Here is a 27,501-nt window from a genome sequence, read left to right on the forward strand (position 1 = left end):
TTTCTTTTTTCTGGAGGGTAGAACTACACAAGGCTCACAAGGCAAATGTGTCTTGCTTATCTGAACTTATCCCATGCCAGAGTTGCCAAGGTATTTTCTCTAATGCAGGAGTTGGCAACCTGTGGTCCTCCAGAATTTTTGTCATCCTTCTCATCTCATCATCTTGCACTATTGGCTCTACTGACTGGGATTAGCAGGAATTGTCATCCAGAACATTAGGAGGTCCACAAATTGTCCCTTGAGAAGTTTCACCGCAGCCAATGTGTTTGAGCAATTTTTTAAAAAGAAAAACTGGATTTTCTTAAGAGAACATCAGTGAGAAAATTTGGGTGCAGTTTCATTTTAGGTCTAGTCCATGCATAGAATAAAAGATGTTCTAATTCATGAATAAAAGACAGCAAACATGACTTTTCATTTCACTATGTAGCTTTGCAGTCTCCAGCCCCTTGTGATAAGCTTGAAGTTTCTTGCTCAGATCTTGTTGTAGATTTCCAAGATGCTCAGGTATATCATGGGCAAAGAATTAAGCCTATATTTTGTTGGCATCATCATCATCATCCTTACAGGATTTCACAGAACTAGATGAAGTATCTTAACATGGCATGAAGGCTAAATAAATCCCTGAGGTTATTGCTACTTTTCATTCAGCAAAGCAACTTTTTCCTGACAGTTACTTAAAAAGACAGGAAGTCTCAAGATATTTATCTTCCATCTTCAAGAATCTCATAGGTTCATGTGCATTATTTAGAGGATCATTAGCATGCAGGGCATGGAGATGTTCCTTAACCACCCACCATACACACAGACACACACACACAAACGGAACTTAACACATATTAACAAGGCTTTCACATGCTTTATGCTTCTTTGCACAAGATCATTTGGATTAAGCGACTGTGTGCCTTGGAATACTTACAGATCTGTGTACCCACTCCCACCCAGGAGATTTGATTGCTATACTCTTCTTTTGAAGGATGACTAATTTAAAATGGAATGGTGAAATCCTTATGGACAGATTAGGGCACACCATTTGGTTGTGATAATCCTCTTGCCAGGCTTCCGTGCTCTCAGTATTAGGATGGGAAAGATGACATTAGGCTCAAAGGATACCGTAATGGGCAGTTCTGCATCTAGAGAAGTCTTTGTATTGCAACCAACAGTATACCTACCAGCATAACTATCATTTGTTGTATTACAAAATTAAAAGTTAAGCATTGGTCCTTGCAAAGGCAAACTGGCACCATCCATGCACAAGATGGAGGTGTTAGCAGGTTTGGGATTTCTAGGGCTTGCAGAAGCACACAAGACTTTCTGGCAGAAAAAGCCGTCTCCAACCCAATGCTCAGACCTTTGACCGAGTTTGTTCAGTGGTCACTGCAGATCTGAGCCTTTCAGGTGGCTACAAAACGCTTTCTAGTGGGACAGGTCTTGGAATGACTGGGCAGGAGAAATGAATGGAGAATGAAGGGCATGTCTGACTGGCAAGCTGGCTGAACCACACTGCAACGTTTTCTTGCAAGCCTCACTTGTAAACTATTTGTTTTCCGTTCTTTATTGGTGAATTGGTTAATTTTCTCAGCCTTTTCCACTAAGCATAAGGGACATTTATTTCCAGCAGGAGCTAACTAAGGCACACATGTTTCGCCAGCAGAAGATCCCTGGCATCTCCAGAAAGAACTGGTAAAAATGCCCACCTGAAACTCTGGAGAACTATTACCAAACACTGTAGACAAAACTGACTGCACAAACAGTGACTTGATTGTGAAGGGACAAGATTGCTGGCCAGGTGGCAAAATATGTGATGCCTGGTACATCAGTATGTACATGCTCTCAGGACAGAGACTGAGGGTGGGCTTCAGATATTATTTAATGCTTCTGAGTCCATCTCCTGCTTTTTCCACTTTCTGGCTCCCACCCAACCATTGGGCTCAATACAGATTTACTAGTCATGCCTGGGGCACAGATTGCCCCAGGTTGCAGTGCTTCGTTTGTTTGTTTTTTACCTACTCTGCAGTAAATTACAGTCTAAAGGTTATTTCCAGGTGAACTCCTTGCTAGGTCACTTTGGCTGCATTTAGAGTATTGGCATGTATGAGTTCTGGTTGGGTGAGAACTATGAAGCGCCTCAGTGGGGATGAGTGGCCCTGAGGCTTGCAACTTAAGGCTGGGGGCCCCATGTGCAAAATGCAGAATATTGTGGCCATTGTCTAGGCTCATCTAATCACATCTGTAGGGCTCTGGAAGGAGGGGTATGGGAAGACCCCTGTGCTGTCAAGTGTGGTCCTGCAGTGGGGTAGCAACAGGTACCAGGTTTAGGGTAGCCTCACTGCAAAACCCATAAGCTTGATATCTGGTTGAAAGAGCCTTTCCACTCCTGTTATGTCGGCAAATGTGTTCCAAGTTGAAACCACTTATCTCTGCCTTTTCTCTTTATTTCCACCTCTGCTTGCAATGGGTACACAATGCCATCTGATTGGTAGTGCTAGAAGAGATCCATCTGAAAGCCTCCAATGCAGTCAAAAGAAGCAGGCTTATTTTTCTGCCCTTTCAATGATAGTTGCAAAAAGGCTCCACTTCACAAAGGAAATATTCATTTTTCCATTGAACTAAATAAACAGGATTCATATTGTTGAGATGAGGTGAGAGCTCTATTGCCTTCAAGTGGTAGCAGGCATCTGACATATTATCTTTTGAATTGCTTTGACTTCTGGGTCCAGATGCAGAAGTGGAGATGCATTAATTGTGCTACAAAATGGTTTTAGCAAAGACATCATTGAACGCAGGCATGCTTACCAAAATAAATGCATTAAATGGTGGTGTTTTTACATATTCCATTTGCAGACTGAACCAAGTTGACCTGGCGTGCAGCAGACAATGCTAAATGCTGACGAGACAGTTATGTCAACTCTTCTAGTGCCTCCGTGTCTGGTTTCTGATGGATTCTTTTCAGGTTTTCTATTTCATGGGCAAGATCATGTTGTGGTTTGAAGGACTTGGAGAAAACCTGCAGTGGCTCATTTCTGAAAAAGAAAAAAGAGAAAGCAAAGACTTATGCCCTTAACTGGAAGTTATGTCACTTTATGATATGTGCAAACTGCCCCCAGCCCAAATACTGTTCTCATTGTGCCCTAGTTTACACAAGTATCTGCCTCAGTTTCTCAACCATTGATGAATGGCAGTTGAGTGTCCTGCAACAGCAGGGGGTTGGACCCGATGGCCTACATGGCCCCTTCCAACTCTGTTATTTGATGATTCTATGAGTGTGTGAACTGGCTCAACTCAGAATTTCTGGCTGTAAGGTGACATGACCATTCTGTTTGTGAGATTTGCTCTGTAACTGGCCATCCATGCATGCATTTTATCTTATGGACTTACTATTAGGCCATCAAGTATCATCCCTTGCTCTTATGACCCTCTATATTTTGATTTTTGTATGCTCGTTTAGCACCCTTTTGTTGAACTAATGGCATAACATGCATGTTAGCTTATCAGGACAAACATAAAAAAGCCAGATCTTGAGTAATGGCCGTATATGTAAACTCACCTTCACCCATAGCTCTAAAAAGAAAAACAATCCCTTTTGCTGATTCCTTTTAAGTCCCAGAAGGCTAGCCAGATGTAAGCAGTTTTAGTGGTGTACTTGTATTGTTACACATATCCCACTTCTTTTAACAATGTGAAATGCAAGAAGTAACACTTCCAGTGATCTGCACTCCTTTTCTCTAGAGGAGGGATCACTGGAGATTTGTGGTGTTTTCTAAAGTTGTTTAGTTTATTCATCGATATATAAGCAAAGCATAGGTTAAGGCAGGCAAGTAGCACACAGACTTCTCAAAGGCAGCTGCACTGAACCACCTCAACACCCTTGAGTGCTTTTAGCCTTCAGGTAAATCGACTTGCCTTTCTACAGCTCTCCTTCATGGTGTTCAAACAGCCATTTCTTTCCTATGGAGAAATCACATCAAATACCACCTTCACCTTGGGATGAGGAGAAAGCATGAGTCACTTCTCAGGTTCTGCTGGCTTTTCTAATTCAAAACAAGCAAGATGCCCTGCTATTTCCAATAGCTCACATTAAGGTATCATAATCCTGCCTAGTGTGGACCATTTCATATAATCTGCCAAACAAACTACATCAGTACTGGATATGGTTAAAGTGAGAACATATACACACAAGCATGTTAATTATGATTCCAGTGCATTTGATTGCTGCAAAATACTCATAGTACCTCATCATAATTCTACAGTGATTTTTCTCCTGTCTGTTCCATGTTGTTATGTGCCGTCAAGTCATCTCTGACTTGTGGCAACCCTATGACTGAAAGCCCTCCAAACATCCTATGCATGACAGCTCCATTTCAAGGCTGTGGTTTATTTTATGGAGTCAATCCATCTCAGTTTTGGTCTTCCCTTTCAACTTCTTCCTTCAACTTTCCCTAACATGATTGTCTTCTCAAGGGAGTCTTGCCTTCTCATGATGTGTCCAAAGTATTTTGCCATTTTTGCTTCTAGGGAAAGATTTGGTTTGATTTGATCTAGGAATCATGTGTTTGTCCTTCTCTGAGTCTGGAGTATTTGAAAGTTCTCCTCCAGCACCATGTTTTGAGAAAATCAGTTTTCAATCATCAATCAGCTTTCTTCACTGTCCAGTTTTCACACCTTCACATTGTGATTGGGAATACAATAGTTTGGACGATCTTAAACCTTAGCCTCCAGTAAAAGATCTGATCATCTTTTCTAGTTCCATCTTTGTTGCCTTTCCAAGTCTCAGTCTTCTTCAGATTTCTTGGTTGCACTGTCTCTCTGAATTGCTGACTGAGCTGAGGTATGTGAAATCTTTCAGTTTTTATTTCTTCATTATAAACAGTAAAGTTCTGTAATTCTTCTGTGGACATGATTTTTGTTTTCTTAATACTCAGCTGCAATACTGTTTTTGTGCTTTCCTTTTTACTTCTATCAGGAGCTGTTTTAAGTAATTATTGCTTTCTGCCAGTAGTATGGTATCATCTTCCTATGTTAAAGTAGTGGCATTTCTTCCACAAATTTGTATCCCTTTCTCTGATTCTTATCCAGGTTTCCCTATGATATGTTCTGTGTGCAGAGATGGGAAGGTAAAATGCATCCTTGTCTGACACTCTTGTCTATGAGAAACCATTTTGTTTCTCCATACTCTGTCCTAACTGTAGCTTCTTGTCTGAGATACAGGTGCACACTAATATGCTGCACAGGAGTGGATGCTGGTACAAGGAGTACTTACACTGATCATACCTTTTATCAGGGACTGACTGGATTCACACAACACAATAATTCATGGAGAAAGATGAGATGAAACAAATCATGATGTCAGTTGCTTGATTGGCCATTGAATATGGGTGCTATTTGTTAATCCTTGTTTTCTTACATTGAAAGTTGACCTACTTCTGGTTCAGTTTATAACGGGTTTTGTAGTATATTCTTGTTTGTGACTGAATCTTTCATTTTATGGTGAAATTTTTCACATTTTTAGAATCTTTTTTTAAAATTTACTGTTTAACAATACCTAAATCTATAAACTGGGTACACAATCATTGGTCATTTGTTTAGTGTTAGAGTGTTGTGTCACGTAGAAATATTGCCTACATGTTGAGGGCAACCTTAGCTTAACAATTCTGTTATCACTAACACTATAACCATACCATCAATTAGCAAATAGGAAACTGGATTTAAGTAAGGAAAGAGATTCCCACTTAAATTCAAGGGCTTAAAATACAGGTTATCTTTCTTTCCTCAGAATTAACAGAAATGCAGTGATAGTTCTAATAAATATCTGTGTTCTGTCAACACAGTCATCATTTTATAGGGCAAACCAAGCTTAATACCATGTAACTATGCATGAATGAGCAACTTTGGGACTTTATTCTGTGAATCACCTGACAGATATCTTTAGGAGCCTAAAATAGCTCTGATTTAGAAGAGGAAACTATTATCCAATATGGCTGATCATGACCCTGCAAACTCAGAGAATTACAGCCATCCCATGGATTGTGGGAGGAATGTGGGACTTCCTTCCTGCTTTCATTGCCCATCAAAACACTTAGATGGTCAATTTTCTAAGTGTTTTACTCCTGCTCATGAGGAGGAGTTACTGAGGCACCACTGGAATTCAAGACTGGTGGAGCCTTGTTCCTCCTCCCTGCCCCACCCCCTGAGTACACCCCCCACACCAGCCCTTAGGTTACTTTTGCAATTTTGGAACTTCAGCTAGCATAGAGAGAATCATGTGAGCTGCATGGGTGAGGGAAAGAACTCTAGATCACAGCCCCACCTCTGTCCCTGGAGTCCCATTCCAAAGATAGAGGTCAGGCTACACATCTTTGTATAGCTGCCAGAGAATTCTTTGGTGTTCTTTGATGCTCCTTTAGTGGCTTTAATTCTTAACCATATCCTGACCTTCTTAACTGTTATTTAAACATGTATATGATTGTCTATAGGTGTTGGTCTGTATCCCTTTCAATAACAGCTTGTCTAATGTACCACCAAAGGACCTGTGAGGGCTTAAGTAGGACAAAACCTAAGTGTCGAGATGGCACTCAACACGTAAACAACCCACAGGTTCACGAGCAATAAAACTAAAGTCCTTTATTGCTACTTGTCTACAAGATTTACAACCCAATAGATAAGCTCTTTAGCTGAGGTCCTTGAAATGCAGATGTTAACCCTCTAGTGGTGTCTCTCCCCGAGCCCATGCAGGACTAGCTCTCTTCATCCCGCCTTTCTTCCCTCTGATGTAACTGTCTCTGTTTTTGCTCGTATCTTCTTAGAAGTCTGTGATCGGTCGCTAGAGAAAAGTCAACCATGCCCCTGCATCTTCTGCTTCGTGTTCAGGAAGTACAGCATTAGAGGGAGGGGGGGCAGCCTGCTCTGACCCTTCCTGAGTGGAACTGGCGGCGTCTTTTCCCTCAGGGGTCTCTTGCTTTGATGAGGGCTCGGGTGTTTGCTCAATGGGCAGGGAGTCAGGGGGAGGCGCAGCTACCTGCTCAGCCATCCCCAAGCTAGGTTGTGGGGTTGGCTTTTGGATACAGGGTCCCAAGTGCAAGACCTTCTCGTGAGGTGCTGTCTCTGTTGGGGCTTCAGGCACGACACTAAGCCACATCTTCTTTTAAGCTAGGCATTCTTAATGGCCACATTGATGCAGCAAGGAGTCCTGTGTCCCGTGACCTCAGTGCACAGAGCCTCAGAACTGAGATGTTTACATGCCTCCTATGCCTGGAATGAGACATGGTGGCAGCAAGCTCTGTTCTCACAATGGCTCATGCTGGTTATGCTATCTAGATGGCCACTTTTGGCCATCTAGAAGTAATGTAAGAGAATGGGAGGGAGGGTGGACATCACTTGGGATACCAATTGGCCTGTCCGTGGCCACAGCCCCTTCCCATTCCTGTACTTTGTGTGTCTGTTTCTGAGGCTCAGGCCTCAGTAGGGGGAGCTGCAGAGGAATGGGGTGAAATCTCAGCCCATAGACACCCAGCTCCAAGGCTGAAGTGCCAAAGAATCCTATGGTCTCCCAGATAATATCTGATGGACACAGAGCTGCACCCTTAGAATTCATCTCTGTGAAGACCACAACCATCCTCATGACCTTCTTTTCTTACAATCTGGGGCAAAGCCAAGAAGTGCTGACTAAAAGAGTCAAAATGATGGAGACATGTACTAGCAACAACAGCAAAACTGCAGATTCAAAGCTGCATTTTAAATATCATGCCTTATTGATTTGCTTTAGACTTTGATTTTGAAATCATTACATAGGCTCTCATAAGAATATGTATGAAATAAGACAGCTAAAAATTCTGTCTGAACCACATTTTAACCTGGTATGATATATATTTCTGCATTGTAATATTTCACCTCTACAACTCTCCCTGTCTGTCCACTACAGTGCCTTGCCAATTTGGTCTAGAGAGACAGAGAGAGAGGTAGAAAAACTGCCAGTCTTTCATGGATAATGTAACTGCTTCAGGTACCCATAAATGGTTTTCTGGCATAAACAACTATTGCACCAATCCCCATATTAATCTCTGACCTATGTAGCTAAAAATAACTAAAAGGAGTATGTTATAAGAATCCAATAAAAGAACTGACATTTAAAGCACCATCATATCCCATCAAATGCCTGGGATTAGATGAAAGTTTTGAGCTGGCACCAAAAACTAACAATTTGGTGCTAAGGAGGCCTCCATGGAGAGAGCATCCCGTGTTTGGTGGGGGGAATTATCAATGAGAAGTACCTTAGAACATGTAATAAGCAAATGATCAGAAAAGAATGTAGGTATATAAACATGAGCAAAAAAAACAATATTCACAGTACGGTCCTACAAATTTCTGTTCAGGAGTGTAAATTGTTTGAGTTCACTGAACTTAATCCCAGGAAACTGGCTATCAGATTACTGATTTACACTTCCATATATGTCTTTATTGACATGTTTCCATATAGACTCCTGTCCCTGGATGAACACTTTGCTAGTTTATTATGTTTATGTTTATTATGTTCCTTGCAGACCAAGAAAGTTAACTTTGACCTTAAAATTGCAGAAGACATTTTACGATTTGTCTTAGTTAATTTGCAAAGTATCACATAAAATGTTAAAGTTATTCTTGCATTATTTCAATGTTGCCATATTACTTAGGGTGTAGTAAACACAACACAGACACACACACACACAATATTCTCCTTTCATTGTTAATTAGTCAAGCAGCTTTATGAACAATTGAACAGAGCCTAGCTGGAAGCCCATTCAGAATATACTTCCCTTTCCCTAAAAAGTATTTTTAAGACATCATTTTATGACTGATTAAACTGTAATTCTCCCTTAACTGCCCAACAGTAGGTTAATGACTAAATATTCCACTTGAGCCTATAAATTATACTAAGGACCAAGCTCTACAATATTATGAAGAAAGAGCTGGCAGCAGGGATGTGCAAATCGGCAAAATCTGAGCTAGCTGAAGTTCTGCAAATTCCATTTTGAAGCTGATTCCATTTGAGTCCATATTGGATTTCAAGCTTTGAGTTATTTGCTTGCTTGCTTGCATTTTGCATAAAAATCCCTGCACATCTCCATGTATGTTTTTGCAAATGTATACATCACTTGTATACATTTCTGAAATATATAGATTCTTCTACTAAATATAATTAATGTATACTCATGCACATTTTAATGCACTCAGTTTGAACCATTCACAGTTTTGAATGCTGTACAAGTTGCTGGATGCTTCTTTTGTTTGTCTGTTTGGTCTGTGAATCTTACGGCAAGCTTGGACCGTGTAAGGACTTCACCACAGATTATGTCTGAGAATATGTTCACTTTGGAAAGTACAAACTGTGTAAAATACCAGTGAGAAACAAACTGAAGCGGATTTCTCAAACAGTACTAGTGAGCAGGGATGGCTATCTCTCCTGCCCTACAGTAAGTGCAGTGGAGCAGGGAAATATAACACTTTGTTTGGCAAAACTCCAGATCACCTGCATGTCCATTTCTGCTTTGATTGGTTTGTTTTACTTTGGAGCAATGTAAGTTAAAAGTTTAACCCCACAGCAGATAATATGGGTTATACACCTGGCCCTGTGATATTGTCTTGACATGGATTGGGACTCCTGTACATATTTTAGAGTGGGAAGGGAAGAGAAGGGAAGGGAAGAACACATACTTGCTAGCTGCATCTTTAACCTAATGCTAAAGTTAGATCTAAGTACAGAAATGATTTTCAGTCAAGTATCCAGAGGTAAAAAGGGATGGAGGTGCGGAAGAATGTGAGGCAGTTTTGTAAAATAAAGGTAGATGTGCTGAAAGGTAAGCTGAAAGGAATGTAGGATTTCCTGCAGAGTGACAGTCCATTCCCTTGAACTCAAAAATGGGGAACCTCAAAAATTTCAGGAGAGTTAGAAATAGCACTAGGGATTGACTGGGATGGTAAGTGGTACAAGCTGAATGTTGGAATGTGACCTGAGTGCAATGCTAATGATTAAATCCCCAAATCTGGCCCTGAGGACACAGCTCTTAACGTGCCTCCTCCTTTTCTTGTTTCAGTTCTTTCTTTGATTATTTTACTTGTTCAATGCTCAACTTGATGGAAAGATTCATGGGGATTCAGACAATGTTGTAACTGGACTTCTCACTGTAGTGCCCCATGGGAGGCTCATTTAAACCTGATTGCTATTGTGAAATGCCCTTTTAGCAAAACAGGCAACATGAGCCAAACTCTCATTATGGTTATTTATTACAGATTAAACAGCTGCTTTTAAAAGACTCTGAAGACTGGAGAGGCTTAGCCACGGTTCCCAGTAGAAAAGGTTTATAGTGATAGTTGCCAGCAAAGTTGACAAAAAGCAAAATTCGTAGACAAAATTTGCTTGGGGAAAACATCTGAGGAATGTTCAAAGGAAGCAAAAAGAGTTTTTAAAACCAGTACAGTGTCTTGAGGTTTCTGTACCCATCCCTTGCATCCATGCGCACCGGAGTGGCCAATATTAATAGAAATTATTGGTTGAGCTGATATCCAGTTTTTACCTTCCTTGTGCCATATTCTGAAGCTGGAGAAGAAACTCCACACACATTAGCAGCTATAATAAGAAAGCTGCATACCCCAAAGTATGCAGCCTTCCAAAAGTAAAACGTAGAGGTGAATTACTTCTTGTGAGAAACAGCCAACTAACTTCTAGAGAATTACAAAGAGTTTCAGCAAGACAAGTGAACCTTCTGACATCCAACAAATCCTAACAATTATATTAATAAACAAGATTGAGCAGAATCTATAAAAATCTTTATGACCATCCATGGTCACCTAACAAGCCAACTAGATACAAAGTCAAAATAAAATCTTGGAGCAGTTTATCCTGGCAGCCCAAATGTGTTTCCTTTTAAAGGCCATGAACACGTGTGTCTTCCCCACCAGGAAGGTTTGTCCCATAACCTTGGGGCTATAGCTGTAATTGACTTGTCTTTTTTCCAGATGTCCAAACATGGCAGGAACACAAGAGGCCTTACTTGGAACATTGTAACCCCTTTTTCTGCATGCTTATATGAAAACAGGGTTTTTTTAAGGCACAGGTTAGCAAAATGGCACCCATGAGTGCCCTGGAGCCCTTGAAGACTCCCAAGTGTGCCTGCCTGAAGCCATGACTCCAGGTCCTCCCTCCCTTTAGTGTATCCTGGCAGCAGGTTATTAAGGGCTTGAAAGGACAAAGTCAGCATCTGGTTGACCATATGATTGCCTCACCAACAAGTCTACCATTTCTGGTTTGTCAAGGGTGTGATGAGCTCCTGAAGGACCTTATAGATGCCCAGCACACTTTCATCTTCCTTATCCTATAACAGGCTCCCCAGCACTGTAATCCCATATATGCATCCTTAACTTTGATCTTAACTCTTCATAAGTCAGCTGGTTTGGACATTTCCTTGCCTGGTTAATCAAGAAGGCTGTCTGGGATTCCCCACTGTTCCAGGAAGACTTGTGTTTCCAATATGCTTTCTTGCATCTCTCTCTCTCTCTCTCTCTCTCCCTCTCTCTCTCTCTCTCTCTCTCTCTCAAGCAGAAGCCCCCTCTGTAAAGTCTTTGACTGCCATGCAGTTTGTACATCTCCAATAGCAGATTTGTGTTTAAATATATTCAGCAAGACTGCTTTGGAGCTGGCATGCACTATCTCTACTGTACATGATAATGCCACATTTGGAATGGCAGCGGTCCAAGCCTTGGGGCAGGAAATGCTTCTTGAGATATGTTCGGTTGCCGTTTAACTGTGTTTTGCCTGAGGTGCTAGGAAAGAAGTCGCCGATGCTTTCAAACATGTTTAAGCATTTTAATAGTGTCTTAGCTTGTCAGAATAATGCCACAATGCTAACTGTGTGCTATGCACTTACACTGCTGCAATTAAGAAACATGGTTTTCCAGAGAGCTGGATTATCTATATTTTAGCTGAATGTCCCTGCATGGTTAGTACTGGATAGATTTCAAGGCCTCTATTGTGCTTTTAAAGACAGTTTGCTTTCTAGACTTCCACTTACTATGCATGACTGAACAGAGACTGCATCAAGATAGCATGATAACCAAGACTCAATCTTTGAGCAGTTGTTCAATTGTGGGTAATCCTGTTGTCTGAATCAAGCTGAGGTAGCAAATGATGGTGAATAAACCAGTTTAAAACCCAAGTTTGAACCAGATCTTTTCATGGGCTATTGTGGTTAACAAGCCGTAATATTTAAGTTCAACTGAGATAAGACAACACCATGGCACATATTTCAAAAACAGCCCATGGTTTTTTAAAATTTGCATTTATATACCACCCTACTAGCCCAGAGGGTTCAACAACAGCCCCTACTGATACCAAACGGAACCCTTAAATGTGAGTTATCATGAACCTAGTCAATAGCTCGTTGCTGTTGACTTTGATGTTGGCTCAGGCCATAGATAGACACTTTTCATGACAGTGCCATTCTTCACATGGTGAGATGCGAATGTGCATGTGTCCTACAGTCAATGCACCACGTAGCCCAGGTACTCTAGATGAAGGCCTATAAAGACAACAGTCTGATTCTCTCTCTTCCTGAAAAGAGGAAGATGGTGTACATCAGGCTTTCACAGCTATGGTAGTCCAAGCTGAGCACCACTTCCACATGTTATGCACTTGCAGAGTGGAAAACCACACCGGACTCTTCCTCCTGAATACTATGACCCAAGGGTTTGGACGAACCCTTTCAGAATCTGCCTGTCCAGGATCTGCGGGCTTCCTCTTGTGCTCAGACTGCTCCTGCAAAGAGTGCTGAGCCAAGAGGAAGTCTGGACCCCTGGTATGCAACTGGCAACCTTCCACAGCTACCATTCCCAGTGCCTAGCCTTCTCTCCTTCTCACTGCTGCTGGCAGTGGCACAGTGGAAAGAATGGCACTGCTTGAGGCTCAATTTCTGGCAAGTGCCCCAAAAAACCTGGGCATACTCACTGGGAGTTCAAACCCTGGGCTTCTGCAAAGTGAAACAGAGTCCTGTAAGCCTAAATCTGGTGTATTTTCTGTCAAAATGGATTCCCGGCACATCCCTAAAGGTTGCACCAGGGTACATTTATTAATGAAGGATTAAGGAAGGTTCACTTGAAAAGAGTTTACAGTTAGGGATGGACTGGAACAACCTAGACAGACAATGCAGTAGGCTCTATGTGAGAGAATTAGAAAAACCAGAGGAAGACTTGTGCATAGGATATGTGAGGTGAAGGCATTGCAGCACTTTGGAAGTAAGTATTGAATAGGTGCAAGTATTAAATAGGTTCATGCAACTCAGAACCCTTGTATCTGTTACAGGTGTTGTAAGGTGAGAGAATTCCATAAGAATATTCCTTGCTTTTTCTTTTTGCCCTCCCCCGTTTGCATTTCCAGTGCTTCCAGCAACAAGGGCTTGGGGGAAGCCAGTGGCATTATCACTGCACTCGGAATCAAGATGTGTGCATTGTTTGTGCTATTTTTATGCACAGCTTAGCAGTGAAGGTGAAGGAATGGTAGTGTTGGGTGCAGCTGAAGTTGGTGAAATATAGCTGTTAGGCCCATCATGCCTTTTCTTCTGTGGGGAGGAAGTGGGGATTAAAATATTCAGCAACTCCATGGATATGAACTTCTTCTGCTCTCCCCTCTTCATTAGGTGCCTTGCTTTCCTGATAACAAGCAATCATTCTAGCCCTACAGCGAAAGCCTTCCCAAAACTGCATAAACATGTGCATGTATATAAACAACCATGTTCATTTGCATGCCGCTATGCAAAGCAATAGTGAGCAACAGAGGAGAAATGGTATCAGCAGCCTCACATAATTGTCACGGAGCAATGTGGGGTGTGAGGGCAGCTGTATTGTATTCCCAGCTGAATCACTGGTGAGAAATTCAACCTAAAGGAATTGATAGAGCCTCCCTGGTATTTTTCGGGGAGATAATAGTTGCCCCTGGATTTGACAATTATTTCATCATCTTTAATTACAAAACAACAACAACATGCCGAGTATTTCTATAATGGTGAAATGTTTTCTTCAGGAATGCCTGAAGCTGCCTGAGAATGAGTTGGTTCTCTTGAGCCAACTGGAAGAGACCTTCTGCCTGGAAAAGACCTTCCAGTGCCTCTCTCAGAGCCAAAGTATACAGTACACTGACCTCATAGTGTGTGGCTGAGGTTTGCCTTATTTTTTCACCCCTGGATAAGCCTTTGCAATACTAATTTGAAACATAGCTATGGTGCTCTGGGAGGGGATAATTTCCCCATGCAGGCAGCACTCCCCCAAATCCAGCCCCTGCAAGTGTAGTGAGGCAAATGAAGGGGGAAAAGTCCAGTTGAACCTATGGTAGAAATATTCTTTTCTTACTATCCCCCTCTCCCCAGGAGTATGGGGTATGGCTATCAAGGGAAAAAATGGATGGGGAAAGGGTTAGTCCATCCCACTTAAAGTTTATTGGGTCCATCTAAAATGAGGCTGACTCCTTCACATGAGATTAAAAAGCAAACAAAACCTCAGGTAGGCAATTAGTGCAACCTGCAGTTTGACCATCCAAGGCATATTTCCAAGGGCTGCTACCTGAGGTTGCCTCAAGCTTCCAGGGACTGAATCTTGGATCTTGTGCATGCAATGCATGAGCTGTACCATTCAGAAGTGAAACTTGCACTGGAAGCTTCATTTCTAAGTGGGAGGAGGACAGAGAATGTTCCTACTCATTCTGCCACCTTCACCATCCATCATGCAGATAAAACAAGGCAAAGGTACAAGAAGCGCAAGACTTTATGGCGGCGGCAGTTTTGTTCACACTAGATTTTTCCCTTGAATGGAAGGGCTATGATAGACCTTTCATAGCTTATGTACCTCAGTCCAAAATGAAAGAATACTTGACTGGGAAAGCTGGCCATGGAGCATCCCTTGCCAAATTGCATGCTCAAAGAATACATCAACTGCATCAGCATCTGCTCCACAAACAGGTTCAGGACTCCAACTTGCCATACCTTCTACTGAAGTTAAGTGCCAGTGATGGACAGCATTCAGTCAAGGGCAGTCATCACTAACAAGGATCAGACTGGTGAACTGGTGGCAGCAGTAATGGGACAGCTCAGAAGGAAGTGCATATTCACTTCCCGTGCTTCTACTTACTCGCCCAGTTCAGCACTGCCTTTGCCTCATGGGTTGGTCAGCGCTAGGGAAGACTCTAGCCTGCAATGGGTTAAGGTATGAGCTAGTGGCATAAGGGTTAGGATGCTGGTTTGGGACTCAGGAGTCCTAGGTTCTGGACCCCACTCAGCTGATCGCAGGATAACAAGGGCCAGCCACTGACTCTCACCTGTGTATAGCGTACAGAGTTACTGTGAAGATGAAATGGAGAGGAGCATAATGTATGCCTTGAGTTCCCTGGAAGAAAGAAAAAATGGAGATATAGATATAATAAAGGACCAGTGGAATAAATAAATAAGGTATTTCTTCAATGATCTACATAATATATCACCATCCCTTTGTTCCATCTCTTATGCAGCGTGGGATTAGCAAATATTTCAGTAGCATTAATGAATTGGGTAGTCTCTTATAGCTGCACCTCCTGCAATAGTCAAGGCTAGCCCTGAAAACGGATTTATGAAAACAGATCCTAATCCCCACAGGGAATTAAAGTGTTCAGACTTGCCCTAATTTAGTCTTGTGCTTTATGTTTAATATATTTGAAATATCCTGTACTTTGTGCATGTCATCAGCATTTTTCCCCTGTGCTTCCGTGGCAGACGTCTAAGGCTTTCTAGTAGTGCCATTAATTAGTAGCTTACTAAGGCCTATAATGAGGCAACCACTGTGGAAACCCAGCGGTGCAATAGCTCTGTCCAAAACTCATTCCAAAGTCGAAGGCCAAGAGTTTTGCATCTGGGTATGGGAAAAGAATGTTTCTGCAGATTTTCAAAGTCAGAAACTGAAGTGAAGTGCCCTTGTTATAACTGCAAATCAAATGGATTTGAGAATCCTTCCTGTCAGATGTGCCTTTGAGATTGTTCTGTGTAAATCCACATGGATATGAGGATATCTGTGTAATATGAGGACTTACAAGTGGTCCAGTTTTTGAACACTCCTCAATACTTTGTATTAAATGCCTGAAAGAAAGCCAGAGATGTTCTTGAATTAAAATAGACCCATCCTGACAAAGAAAACACTACTGGCACAAGCAAAAATATCTCAGCAGGCCATCTGTTTTCCCAATTGGGTTCTGATGGGAAATTGGTTTTTCTTAATGATTACTGGTATTTAAAAGGTATGTATTTGAACTCTGAGGTCAGGAGCAAAGATTGCAATACCAGGCTTTCTTAATGATAGTGACTGCTGATGGGCATAGGGACACCTCTTGTCAGCTAGCAGTACACTCTCCAATTGAGTCTCTAAGTTTGGAAATAATTTTGTTATTTAAAAAAAAAGAAGGAAAAAAACACAAAAATCCTGTGAGTGAATTTCCGTGCAGCTTCTGGTATCTAAGAGAAGTGATTTCTATTTAAGTTGAGATTCATGTTGATCTTGAAGTGTACAATATAGCCAGTCTTTGTGGGATGGACAAGTTGGGAAACACATGCTGTATTTAATCTTGGGCCTGTTCCTGTTTTAATGGACTCAGTGGCCAAGCTCACATTAATTTTACTACAAAGTAATTAGGAGAAAGCCACACTGTACAACTATGGTGATTTTCATTCCTTCAATTAGAATTGGTAATCAGAAGGGGTAGATTGAATTACCAAGAAGATGGAACTGGTTTGGATGGGTAGATTGCATGAAATCTAATCCTAAGCATCATTAACAATGCAAAATTGAATTAGGAACATGAACAATGGAAAGTATATTGCATTAACTTAAGGGTGAACATGCCTGTGGAACCTAAGAGATTGCACTGTGTTGCTTACACAAAAATGGTTTTCAGTGCCTACACTTAAATGCAAATTTCGTTTCAAAACCCTTGAATGATCTTTCCCTCTTCAACATTTTAAAAAGGAGCTTGAGATCTGCAAATAGGTTCTACAGGATTCGGCATGAACCAGGGTTAGGGTTAGGAACAAGGTGAAGACTGCTGCAAATTCTGATGTTTGTGCATGGACATCAGCATGTCTTTGGCCCCACGTGAATGAGCCTGTTAATAAAACTTAGAACTGATCCTCACATTTAGTTGGAACCCCTTCAAATTGCTGGAAGCAAGCTAGTTTTGAACCTTACCACATAAAAAGCACTGCATGTAATAAGATACTACACTAGCCCAAAAGGCATAGTCCTCTCTCATGTGTTAGCTTATTACATGCACAGGACTTAGTAACTGGGGGGGGCATTAAAAAAGATTCCCTACCTGCCCTTTGAAGTAGTCCAGTCCAGAATGCTGTCATAGTATTGCTGCATAAATTTCAGAAATGATCTGAGAAGCAGGAAGGAAAGAAACAATGGGAGCACAATTCTGTAGTTCAGCTGGGGCTACATTAAATGCTGCATGGATCCATCACCAATGCCCTCCCCAACACTAGCAATAACTCAGCTTTTTCCGGATAGATGGCTCCTAGGGCTACCCAAAAAAGACATTATTCTGCTTCTCCCTCTTTTCCCCTTTAACAGATTTTGCATGATTAAAAAAAAAAAACATGGAAGAAGCAATGAGAAAGTATAGGCAGTTACAGATGGAAGACAATAATGTTGGATCTTTTATAAGAAAAGCACATGCTGATTGCATGATCAAACCTGCATCTAGTAGCATCCTCATATTCAGTCTTCCCCATGTATCTTGACCTGATAGCTGCATCAAAAGGTGGCCACTGTACCAGAAATGGCTGGGCATGGCTATAGGTGACCAGCTGGTAACTAGAAGAACATCTCAGAGAGTTTCTTTCAACTTCAGAACAGACGCACTGTAGTGGTGGAGCAACTCATTAACTGGTATTAATTCCTTGGTGGTGATCTATGGATTATAACTGAGAATAAAATGGCAGCCTCAAAGAAGAGCTCTGAATTTACTATCCTGCAGTTTTGCTCACATGTCTTTGTGGGAGAGTTTGGAGATAACATTGTGGCTTCAAAAATCATAAATGAACATCTAATTTGACTTCAGCTCTGCTGCAGACCTCCTCCATAAAGCTTTCTTCTCTCTCAGCTGATACTATCAGTGGCCATTCCAGCAAGCTGAATTGATGGAGATGACTAAGAAAGCAGGGACACTCCACCAGCCCTGTTGAAAGTCTAGTTTTCCCTCCCTATTTTTTTGCTTGTATATTTTGCGTGTTTGGATTGTAAGCCTGTGGGACAGTTCTCCTTTACAGATTGCTTGTAAGCTACTCTAAGAGCATTTTTGGCTGAGGAGTAGGATATAAATACTCTAAACGAATGAATAGAATATCAAGATAACCAACAGTGTGTAGACCTGAAACACAGACCTTCAGAGGAAAGAGCTGGGGTCTGCTTGGGTCAGGTAGCTTCATATGCTTTTTATCTGACTTTGCCCTTCCTCTCTGGAATTGTCTCTGCTATTCCTCAGCCTTACATAAAATACTCTTCCTACTAACATATTTTGACTGTGCAGTACAGCACCTATACTTTAGGAAATTTCCAGACTCTGTTCCTCATTGTCCTCTTGTAGAGAAGCCCATGAATATTTACTAAGCACTTCTACATGCAAGAAATGTGTGTATGTGAACACACGTGTAAGCATGTAGTAGCAGCAGTTTTCTTTTGAGTGGCAGCCACTCCAAACAAATGAAGTGCTGTTCCAGCAGATGCCCAGATGATTGGGCAGATTTTCAGGAGGATGCCAGAAGAAAGGGGAACATAAAAATCCCCATCCATATCCCTTTGGATCTAGGCCTTGAAATGTTAAGCTTAAGACACTTTATATAAAACCACTGGAAGGAATCTCGGGAGATACTTAAATGTTTCTCCTGGCGGTACTAACGCCAGTAATAAGTAACCACAATGCTTCCTTTCTAAATGGTTTTTCTAAATGGTCATTATTTGAAAATGAATTATACACACCATCACAGAGCTTATTAAGAGGAGAAGTGATGGCAGGGATGTGTTTTGCCTTGTTCTTAAAAAAAATGCTAAGAGGATTTGCCTGCTTAAAAATCAAAGAGCATCATGTGTGCCTGAGTAATAAATTCTTATCCCTGCTTCTTACCTTTAGGGAGTTTGAGAGTAATTCCACGTTTACCATGATGAACAGCAGTGGCTTCCTGTTATGTTCTCAGCATATTGTATACCACTCTCCAGTCTGAGTGTAAATGACAAATGTCAATATCTGTGTTATCCATCACTGAGGAAGAAGAACAAGACTGTCAGAGTCTGAGCCAAAATCTAGCTTCAAAAGTCTTTGGAAAGCCAGGCTTATAACCCTCACTTCTAGTAAGATGATGATCATGATCATGATGATCCTGATGCAAAACCTTAAAATGGTCTCAAGTTACCAGTGCAGATGACACCTAGGGTGTGATACAGTGTCTCTACCTCTTCACTTGAATTTTACTCAGAAATGTATTTAATGTACACTAGAAATGGAAAAAGGGTCCTGTCACATTTTAAATACACACACTCAGAGAAAGGGGGGGAGAGAGAGATGAAAGTAAGAGAGTTCTTATTTAGGAATGCTATAAAACACTGGTGAACAAACACTAGTGAACCCACCAGCCTCCCAGACTGGCTTGATTTTTTTTTTTAATTTCTTGAGAATTTTAGAAGCTGTCTTTTAATGTATAGGCTGACAGGCTATATAGTGAATTTCTGCCCTTGATGCATCTGTATTTGTGTTCAAAGACTGCTTTGGTGTTTTGGAGCACAGACCCCACCTTTGCCTTGTTCTTGGGCTCCTGGGCTATGACTATTCTTTTAGTCTTACCAGTTTACTTCCTGTGAAAAGAATGTTCTGTGACCAGCCCACATGCCCAGATTTGGTCTTATGGCTTCTTCTGATTCCTATAAGCTACTGTTATAAACATTACTGAGTAAAATTTAATTTCTTGTAATGCAGCTAAGATTCATAGATGATTCATAGATTCATTGAATAGTATGCTCAGAAGAGGTCAAGAAGGCCATCCAGTCCAACCCCCCTGCTGGAGCAAGACACCAGAGTCACACTGTTCCACTCAGGTGACTGTCCACCTGAGTCACCTGGATGTCTCTAGTGTGGGAGAAGCCACAACTTCTCCTGGCACCTGGTTCCACTGTATTGCTCTGGCAGTTAGGAAATTTTCCCTGGATGGCTGTCCTTTGGCTTGCTAGAGTTTCATAACCTGAGTTTTTGTGCAATTCATAAAGCTCGTTTAGGGAGTTAGGACCTCCCAATGTGCCCATTCCATTTTCTATAAACACAGGACCCAAATGAGAGCCACTATGCTTTTTCCTTCATTCCTGCTATGGTTAAGCTAACCAGATGGCAACCCAGCATGAGCCAAATGATGTCCAAGTGATGAGGACAACAGGGTGATGTTGTCAAATAGGGTGACCATCCCAGCATGTCCCAGCATGTCCAGCAGGAACCAGCATCATTGCTAAGGGCTTCTCTGTATCATCTAAACTGTAAACTACCCCTCCACACACACACACACACATACACACACACATAAATCTAACAATTTGAGGGTTATGCTTCAACTATCTGATAAAGCTTATGCCAGAATAGACAATGTCAGTCATTATGGTGCCTTAAGACTTGTTGTTGTTTTCATAACAACAGTTGAACAGATCTAGCCTTTGAAAAATACAGCACATTAAATATATGCGTATAGGAAATTGAGCATATTTGTTTGTTTGTTTGTTTATTTAGCACTTTTATATAGTATCTTGTAGACACAAAGTTCTCTAGTTGGTTTACATAATAAAAACCAACAGCATGTGTAACAGCATATATATTTGTTGCAAGTTAAAGGTAGATTTAAATTAGCAACCACTTCTAAATCAGTTGTAATTCGGATTGGCACTTGATTAAAGCAATTTAAATAGACCAATTGGACGAATTTAAAATCTCTGTCTAATTGTATATAAATAAAATACTGGCAACAAAAAAGCTTACTGTGTTTGCTTTTAGATCAGGCTTTCATAAAACAGCACCTTCTAAACTCCCATAATTCCCAGCCAATGTCACTGATGCTATGTGGGAATTGTGGGAGTTGCATCACATTGATCCAGTTTTAGATGATTCATGTGAAACAAGGAAAGCTTTTTACAGGAGATTTGCTCCTGTGTGAAAGAAAATGCCTATACTCTAATGACACTTGCTATCTACAATTTGTAGAAGCGCTTCAAATTTCTGAAAAGCCTTACTTAAAAAATCATTCCCATTTTTAGTCAATCAAAGGAGTTTGAATTGATTAATCAGTTCATAATAATCTACCGTCCTAATTGTAACATGAATATCCCTAAAATATCAGTTTGTGTTAAGAAATGAAAGAAAGAAAAGGAATTCTGTTTGAGCTGAATTCCATGAGAGATGGAGAGATACCAAGGCGTCAGGGACTAACCTCACCCAATGGCATTGCATTCACAGAACACTTTCCAGGCAGCCCACACTTCTACAACCAGGTGCTTACATGGACACATAGAGGGCTTTTTGTGGGTGTGGGGTGGTCGCAGCGGCAAATCATTGCCATTGCTTAGAGCTGTTTGTGTGTTTCTAGCCATGTCTCACTGCTCTCTCTGTTGAATGCATCACATGCAAGACTTCGCCATCTTGTAAAGACTTGTGCACCTTAAATTACGTAGACAATTGGATGAATATTCTATTGGCTTAGGACTGGTCTGCATTGCTCCTGAATGGTCAGTCCCATATAGCATCTCATTTGGGCTTGCAATATCCTTTTAAACTGAATTGATGTTTCATGTCAGTTTCTCCTGAGTTGTGCATGCGTGCCTAATTTCAAGTAAGGCTGAATGGTTAATCCATTGCTTACATGTAAATCTTAGATACCAATTGAATCCAAGTGAGGAGCTGAAATTTTTAAATTGTTCACAATTGGGCACCAGTCTTTTCAGGATAAAAGCCTTCTCACAATATAGAAGGTATCAGAAATTCAAAGGAAAGTTTTGCATTGTCCAATAAATTTAGCTAACTGTTTTCTGTCCTTTAGCATGTTTTGATGTATATCCCAGGCCATTTCTATATGTCAGATGAGTCCAATAAAAGGCAGGGATACACAAGAACAAAACCGAGGTTTCCAGTCTCCCAGTATACGACAAAGTTGACACTGGAAACAAGATTGTTAAAGAAACACAAAGCATGTTTCTTCTCTTTCCATACCTGGTGCTGTGTGTAGGACTTAGCCACCAGCTCATCTTACTTTTTTAATTCCTGTCAACAACCAGATGCTACTCTCTGGAGAAACTTCCTGTTGTTACAAGTCCTTTTGTAGTTGAATGCCTTGTTAGCAACTGCCCATTCTAATTTACTACATCTGGTTTCTCTGAGACATGCAACATTTCTCTGGAGAATCTCATACCTCAGGATTATAACCAGATTTTTCTCCTACTGAAATCTGGAGTAAAAGTAGAGGGTTAGCGTGGAAACATGTGAAAAGTCCTAAGAAATTCAAATGAGTTTAACGTGTTAGCAACATTTGCAAGGGGATATCTTCTAGATTTGAGCACTTCAAAACCAGGTTGCCAATGCAAAACCAACCTCTGAAGCAGGCTGGGCAATTTGTAGCACTCCAGATGTTCTAGCCTACCATTTCTGTCATCCCTCACCATTGGATATTCTGTCTAGGGCTGATGAAAGTTGAAGGCCAAAACATCTGGAGGACCACAAGTTGCTCAGTCTGATCTCAAACAATTTTGTATTTAATTTTTGCTGGCTACAATCAAGAACTGAAATGCAAATCTATTTCTTTCTTCTTTACTCACAGATTCAAGACCTTTACCAGATGTAGCCCTGACTGGGAAGTGCACCCGGGAATGTGACGAGTATGGTCATTCAGACTCCTGCTGGATGCCTGTCCGCACTTCACCTGAAAGGAAGCAGAAGAGCCAGCCAAAACTCTCCACTTTCATGCCTGTTGATGAACGGGGCAGTCAAGAGAAGCTGGCCAATGGAGAAGCCTCCCTGATGGGTGACCGCAACAGAAACCTCCTTAACAAAAAGTTGACCTCATCCTATGAGACCTTCAGTGCAGCTAGTTTCAGCAAAAGTGAGGAAGCCAACCCAGAGGATATTCCTCTCACGCAGACAGGGGAATACAAGCCATCTCCTGTCAATACTTTAACTAGAAGAGAAGTTTACCTTTAGGCTGCGAAGAAGTAACAATACCATTCTCTTGCATATTAGAAGGGGATAAAAGGCAAAAACCTATAAATCCAAACAATTTTAACTCAAAAAGAAAGGAAAGTCTATTGAAACAAAGGGGGCTACCAAAGAGACAAAAGCTTGGCCTGCCACTTCTGCCTCCATGCCAGGCATTTACGTATCCTGTCTGCCTGACTATAATGTACAATGTAGAAACCATTGTTGTTCCTGCATGCCTAATTCCCCACTCACCAATCTTTATTTTCCTAAATTTATGGCTGTAAATTCCTTTCAAGGTAACAAGTCTGAAATGGAAAAGAACCACAGAAACTGTTGTTACCCCTCCCCCACTGCCGAAACATTGTTTGAGCCACTCAGATTCTCATTTGGTGGTCATCTGGTTTGTTTGCAATAGCAGGCCAGAGGGAAAATTCTTATATATGTCTGTACACATATATATTCATATTCCCAGGATACCATCTGAATCTTGCTGGTTCCCATCAGATAGAAGCCTTCTGAAACCACACAAAAGTAAATAGATAAAGATGCTTTTAAAAAGAGAGAGAGAGAGAGCACTTTCTGAAGATCACAGCTTTAATACTGTCCTGTGGCTGGAAACAGCAGAACAAATACATTCTGCCTGAGATTGTAGTCCAATATACAACACATTCTCTATAATCAAGAACTGTGCATTCTGTTTCCCCATAGAATACACACTATCCCTTCCTCTGCTTATGTCTCTCTTCTGCCTTGCCCTCCCTCTTCTCTCTCCCCTGCCTCTTTCTCTGACATTTAACTTCAACATGATAATGACAATATGTATCATGCTATACTAAGGATAAACTGCTAAACAGGTGTCATTTTTAGTTTTACAAGACCAACTTTTGCTTGGATGACCATAGTAACTAAAAGGCCAAAGAACACACTATGGATCAGGGGAATTGCTCATTGGTCTTAGCTTAGGAAATCTGACACCAACACGCACAAACACATGCACATAATTTCCACACGTATTTGCACAGCAGTCGATGCTGCAAGCCCAGGGGATGTAGTTGTTTCTACAATGGGTTTTAGTCGAGTGCCCAAAGGAACTGATGGCATGAGCTTGCTGGCAGCAGCACAATACAACCTAAGCTATATTATCATGATCCTCCAGTTCCAGAGATACGTTTTCCTTAGAAGGTTTCAAATCCATCCAGGAGGCTGGGTTGATGAGCTCCACAACATGTTGAGGGAGAAATGTGAAAGAAGAGTGAAATGAAGGTGGTGGGAAGAATATGCTTCAAGTCAAGTATGACAACAGCTTTGTTGAGAGTGGATGCTAACTCTTGAATTATCAGTGTTCCGGGTTAATCATTAACTCTTGACAAAGGTATTATGCAGGTTTTCTTAAAACACAAGTGCATTTAAGCTGAGTCCTGTGCAATATGAAATTAATGTTGAGACTCGAGGTGACCGGTAGTCTTGACTAGCGTCACCGCCAATGTGCTCTGGGCAACCTAGTTTTGCTTGTGACAAGTTACAAAGAATCCAGACCTGATCATAATAGTGCAGAGCTCTGGGCTGTGGCAGTTCTCATAGTTTGCACTATATCGAGTGGATAGGGAAATGGACCAGATATATTTTGTGCAATAAGAAGTTACAGAGTAAGTAGATTTTGAGCTAGTTCTGTACTGAGAATGACGTAGTAATAAAGAATGACTGAGCTTGGACATTCAAATGAAACTGACAATCGGTCAATGCAGTGGGGACAGCTTGAGAAGGGGTACAAAGAGAAACCATCCCCTCTGGTTGTTTAACTTGGCATTAAAGCATGACTCGATGGTTCTCGTAGATTGTAGTGACAAGGTAGGTTGGGTAGTTTTCTGCTTTAAAATGACATAGAATATATTGTTGAACAGCCTGAGGTACAGGCTGATTGATTGGTACAAACTCATCACAACTTTTGTCCTTCGAACTCTCAATAGCAAAGTGCCCTTTTTTCATTGTGCATCTTCCTTATGTTTTATACTTTTTTTTGGAAATTAGTTTGCATGTAGCAGTTAAAAATGGGCACATTTTAGAATGGAGAAATAATGTTAAAGGGAAAATTAGGAGTGATTGATCATTCTAACGCATCATATATATATATATTAATTTCAAAGATTCAGATTTTGACTTTATTAGAGGACTGACTAAATCAGTTACTGTATTTGTATAACTTTTAAGTATCTGTTAAGAATAATGCTTCTCAAGATATTTACATTAAAGCTTACACATTTCTTGCAGGTTTCAACAGAAGACATAATCACGTTGCCCTAGTGGTCAATAGAACTATTTTTAAGTCCAATTATATTAAATCTAAAGTCGAGAACCACTAAATAAGGGAGATCTAAAGAATCTATTTCACTTTTTAACCTCTTTTCTAGAAAGCCAATACAGGTCAGAGAAGGCCTTCAGGATGAACTGGATCAGCAACCACTCCCCATTTTGTGTGCTACATAAAATCAAATCATGTGATTGAGGAATTTACCTAATTTACTCATAGAGCTAAAATGGGCACAAAAGAATAACAGAAAATACAGTGTACTTGTATGTATTTGCGGTAATTCTAGTAAAACTTAGCCATCAGAACATAGTCGATTGCTTCTTACAACCCAGCATGAGACACAAATATATTTTTGTGTGTTCGTGTTTTTTTTTTTAATTTAAGTTGAAATTAGTTGAATCTGGTGACACTCCTTATATAGAGTGCTTTTATAAAAAATCAATAAAATAAAAATGAAACGTTTTAGAGTGAATGCAAAATATGCAACTGTGCCTTTTATACCTGTTGTTATGGTAAAAATGGTGGTTGGGGTTGGACACTAAAATTAATGGGCTATTCCCACATTTTTGAACCTGTATATTTAACCATGTTTATTTTCTGAGAAATGAAAAAAGTTATATTAAAAAAGTCTTCTACCAAACTCAGATAATGGACCAGTCTTAAGATTTCATTCACTAGTAAAAAGAAGGAAAGAAAAAAGTTAGTAGTTTTGAGATAAGTCATTTATTATCTGAAGAAAAACTATAGTATAGGTCTTAGTAGCAAGATATTATGAAAGAAACTGGTGATTTATGATCATTTTTAAAGAATACTTTTAGCAGCCATTTTGTTTTCCTTTCACACCCAAGAATCGTATTATTTGCTTTTTAATTTCACAAGGAATTCAAAGGATTTGTGCATGCAATTTTACTTGGACGCATTTATCAATTGATAGATCATATATGTAAGTTTATGTGCATTAGAAAACATCTGTATTAACTTCAGTCTAAAATCTAATGCTCATTCCAACCTCCAGATATGCTAATATTTAGTCAATACAATTTCCAGCTGGCCTATTACCTGAGTTTCAAAAAACCAAGGTAGATGTTATTTTTTGTGGGGCAAGAACCCAAAGGAGAGATTGAAGGTGCTTGGCTGAAAGACTACCCTGGGAAGTTGTCACATAGGAAAACAGAAATATAAGAAATGGAGAGAGAGGGAGGCAAAAGGAAACTACCATAAATACAGCCATCACTAAAAGACTTTTACAGCATTTGAAGAGTTGAAGAAGGGGACAGTTTTGCTTATGTTCTATCCATGATAAAGAGCCAGTGTTTACTTAAGTGCTGAAAAAGAGGAGATGGACGATGGTAGAGATGAACCTAGTCCCAACAATTAAGTTGGGCAGTTGCCTGAAGAAGAGAGTACTTGGAAGAAGGCATCACTTTTCAGCTACCTGGGGTACACTTTCAGACATTTCTTTTCCTGAATTTTGAAGCACTTACATTCAGTGTGGTTACGATCTGTTTGTAATATTAATCATTGACTATTGTTCTGCAACTTGGATGTTGATAGTGAAGCAGAGAACAACTTATCATTGTTTATTATGAGTCACTATGCACGCAACTATGCTAAAAAAGAAAAAAAGAAACATGGCAAAAATGTATTCAATGCTAGTCCACCTCTATTTATGAAAGATTTTGCATAATTTAATTTGCTTTTGTACAGTTTTATGTAAATAAATTGCTTGTCATTTTTGTCTCTGCAAATTAAAATATAACATGTTCAAATGGTCACCCATTTGTGTGCTTTCTACGAGAAACAGAAGAAAGTGGAAGTTTCTCAGGCGAGATAGATTTGGTATAAGGTAAACATGATGCTTTCGTGGATTAACTGTTTTCCCCATTTTTTCTCTGTCATCACTACAGACCAATCATTTTATATGTCATCCAAATTGCAGGCA

The 27,501-nt window shown here is 40.5% G+C and overlaps 1 protein-coding gene across 6 annotated transcripts in view; it reads left to right on the forward strand.

The window, feature by feature from the left end:
- Positions 1-27,284, forward strand: part of PCDH7 (protocadherin 7) — a 400,111-nt gene extending 372,827 nt beyond the window's left edge. For 5 of the 6 annotated variants that reach the window (XM_044418138.1, XM_044418136.1, XM_044418137.1 and 2 more), the window contains one exon: positions 22,875-27,284. In XM_044418138.1, coding sequence (XP_044274073.1) covers positions 22,875-23,254 — 380 coding nt within the window. In that variant the 3' untranslated portion in view covers positions 23,255-27,284. The remainder of the gene's footprint in view (positions 1-22,874) is intronic. The other variant, XM_044418143.1, reaches the window with a different exon arrangement.
- The last annotated feature ends 217 nt before the right edge of the window (positions 27,285-27,501 follow it).

This window comes from Varanus komodoensis, unplaced genomic scaffold (assembly GCF_004798865.1).
Source record: "Varanus komodoensis strain SLA01 unplaced genomic scaffold, ASM479886v1 scaffold9, whole genome shotgun sequence".
In the NCBI taxonomy this organism is placed as follows: Eukaryota; Metazoa; Chordata; class Lepidosauria; order Squamata; family Varanidae; genus Varanus; species Varanus komodoensis.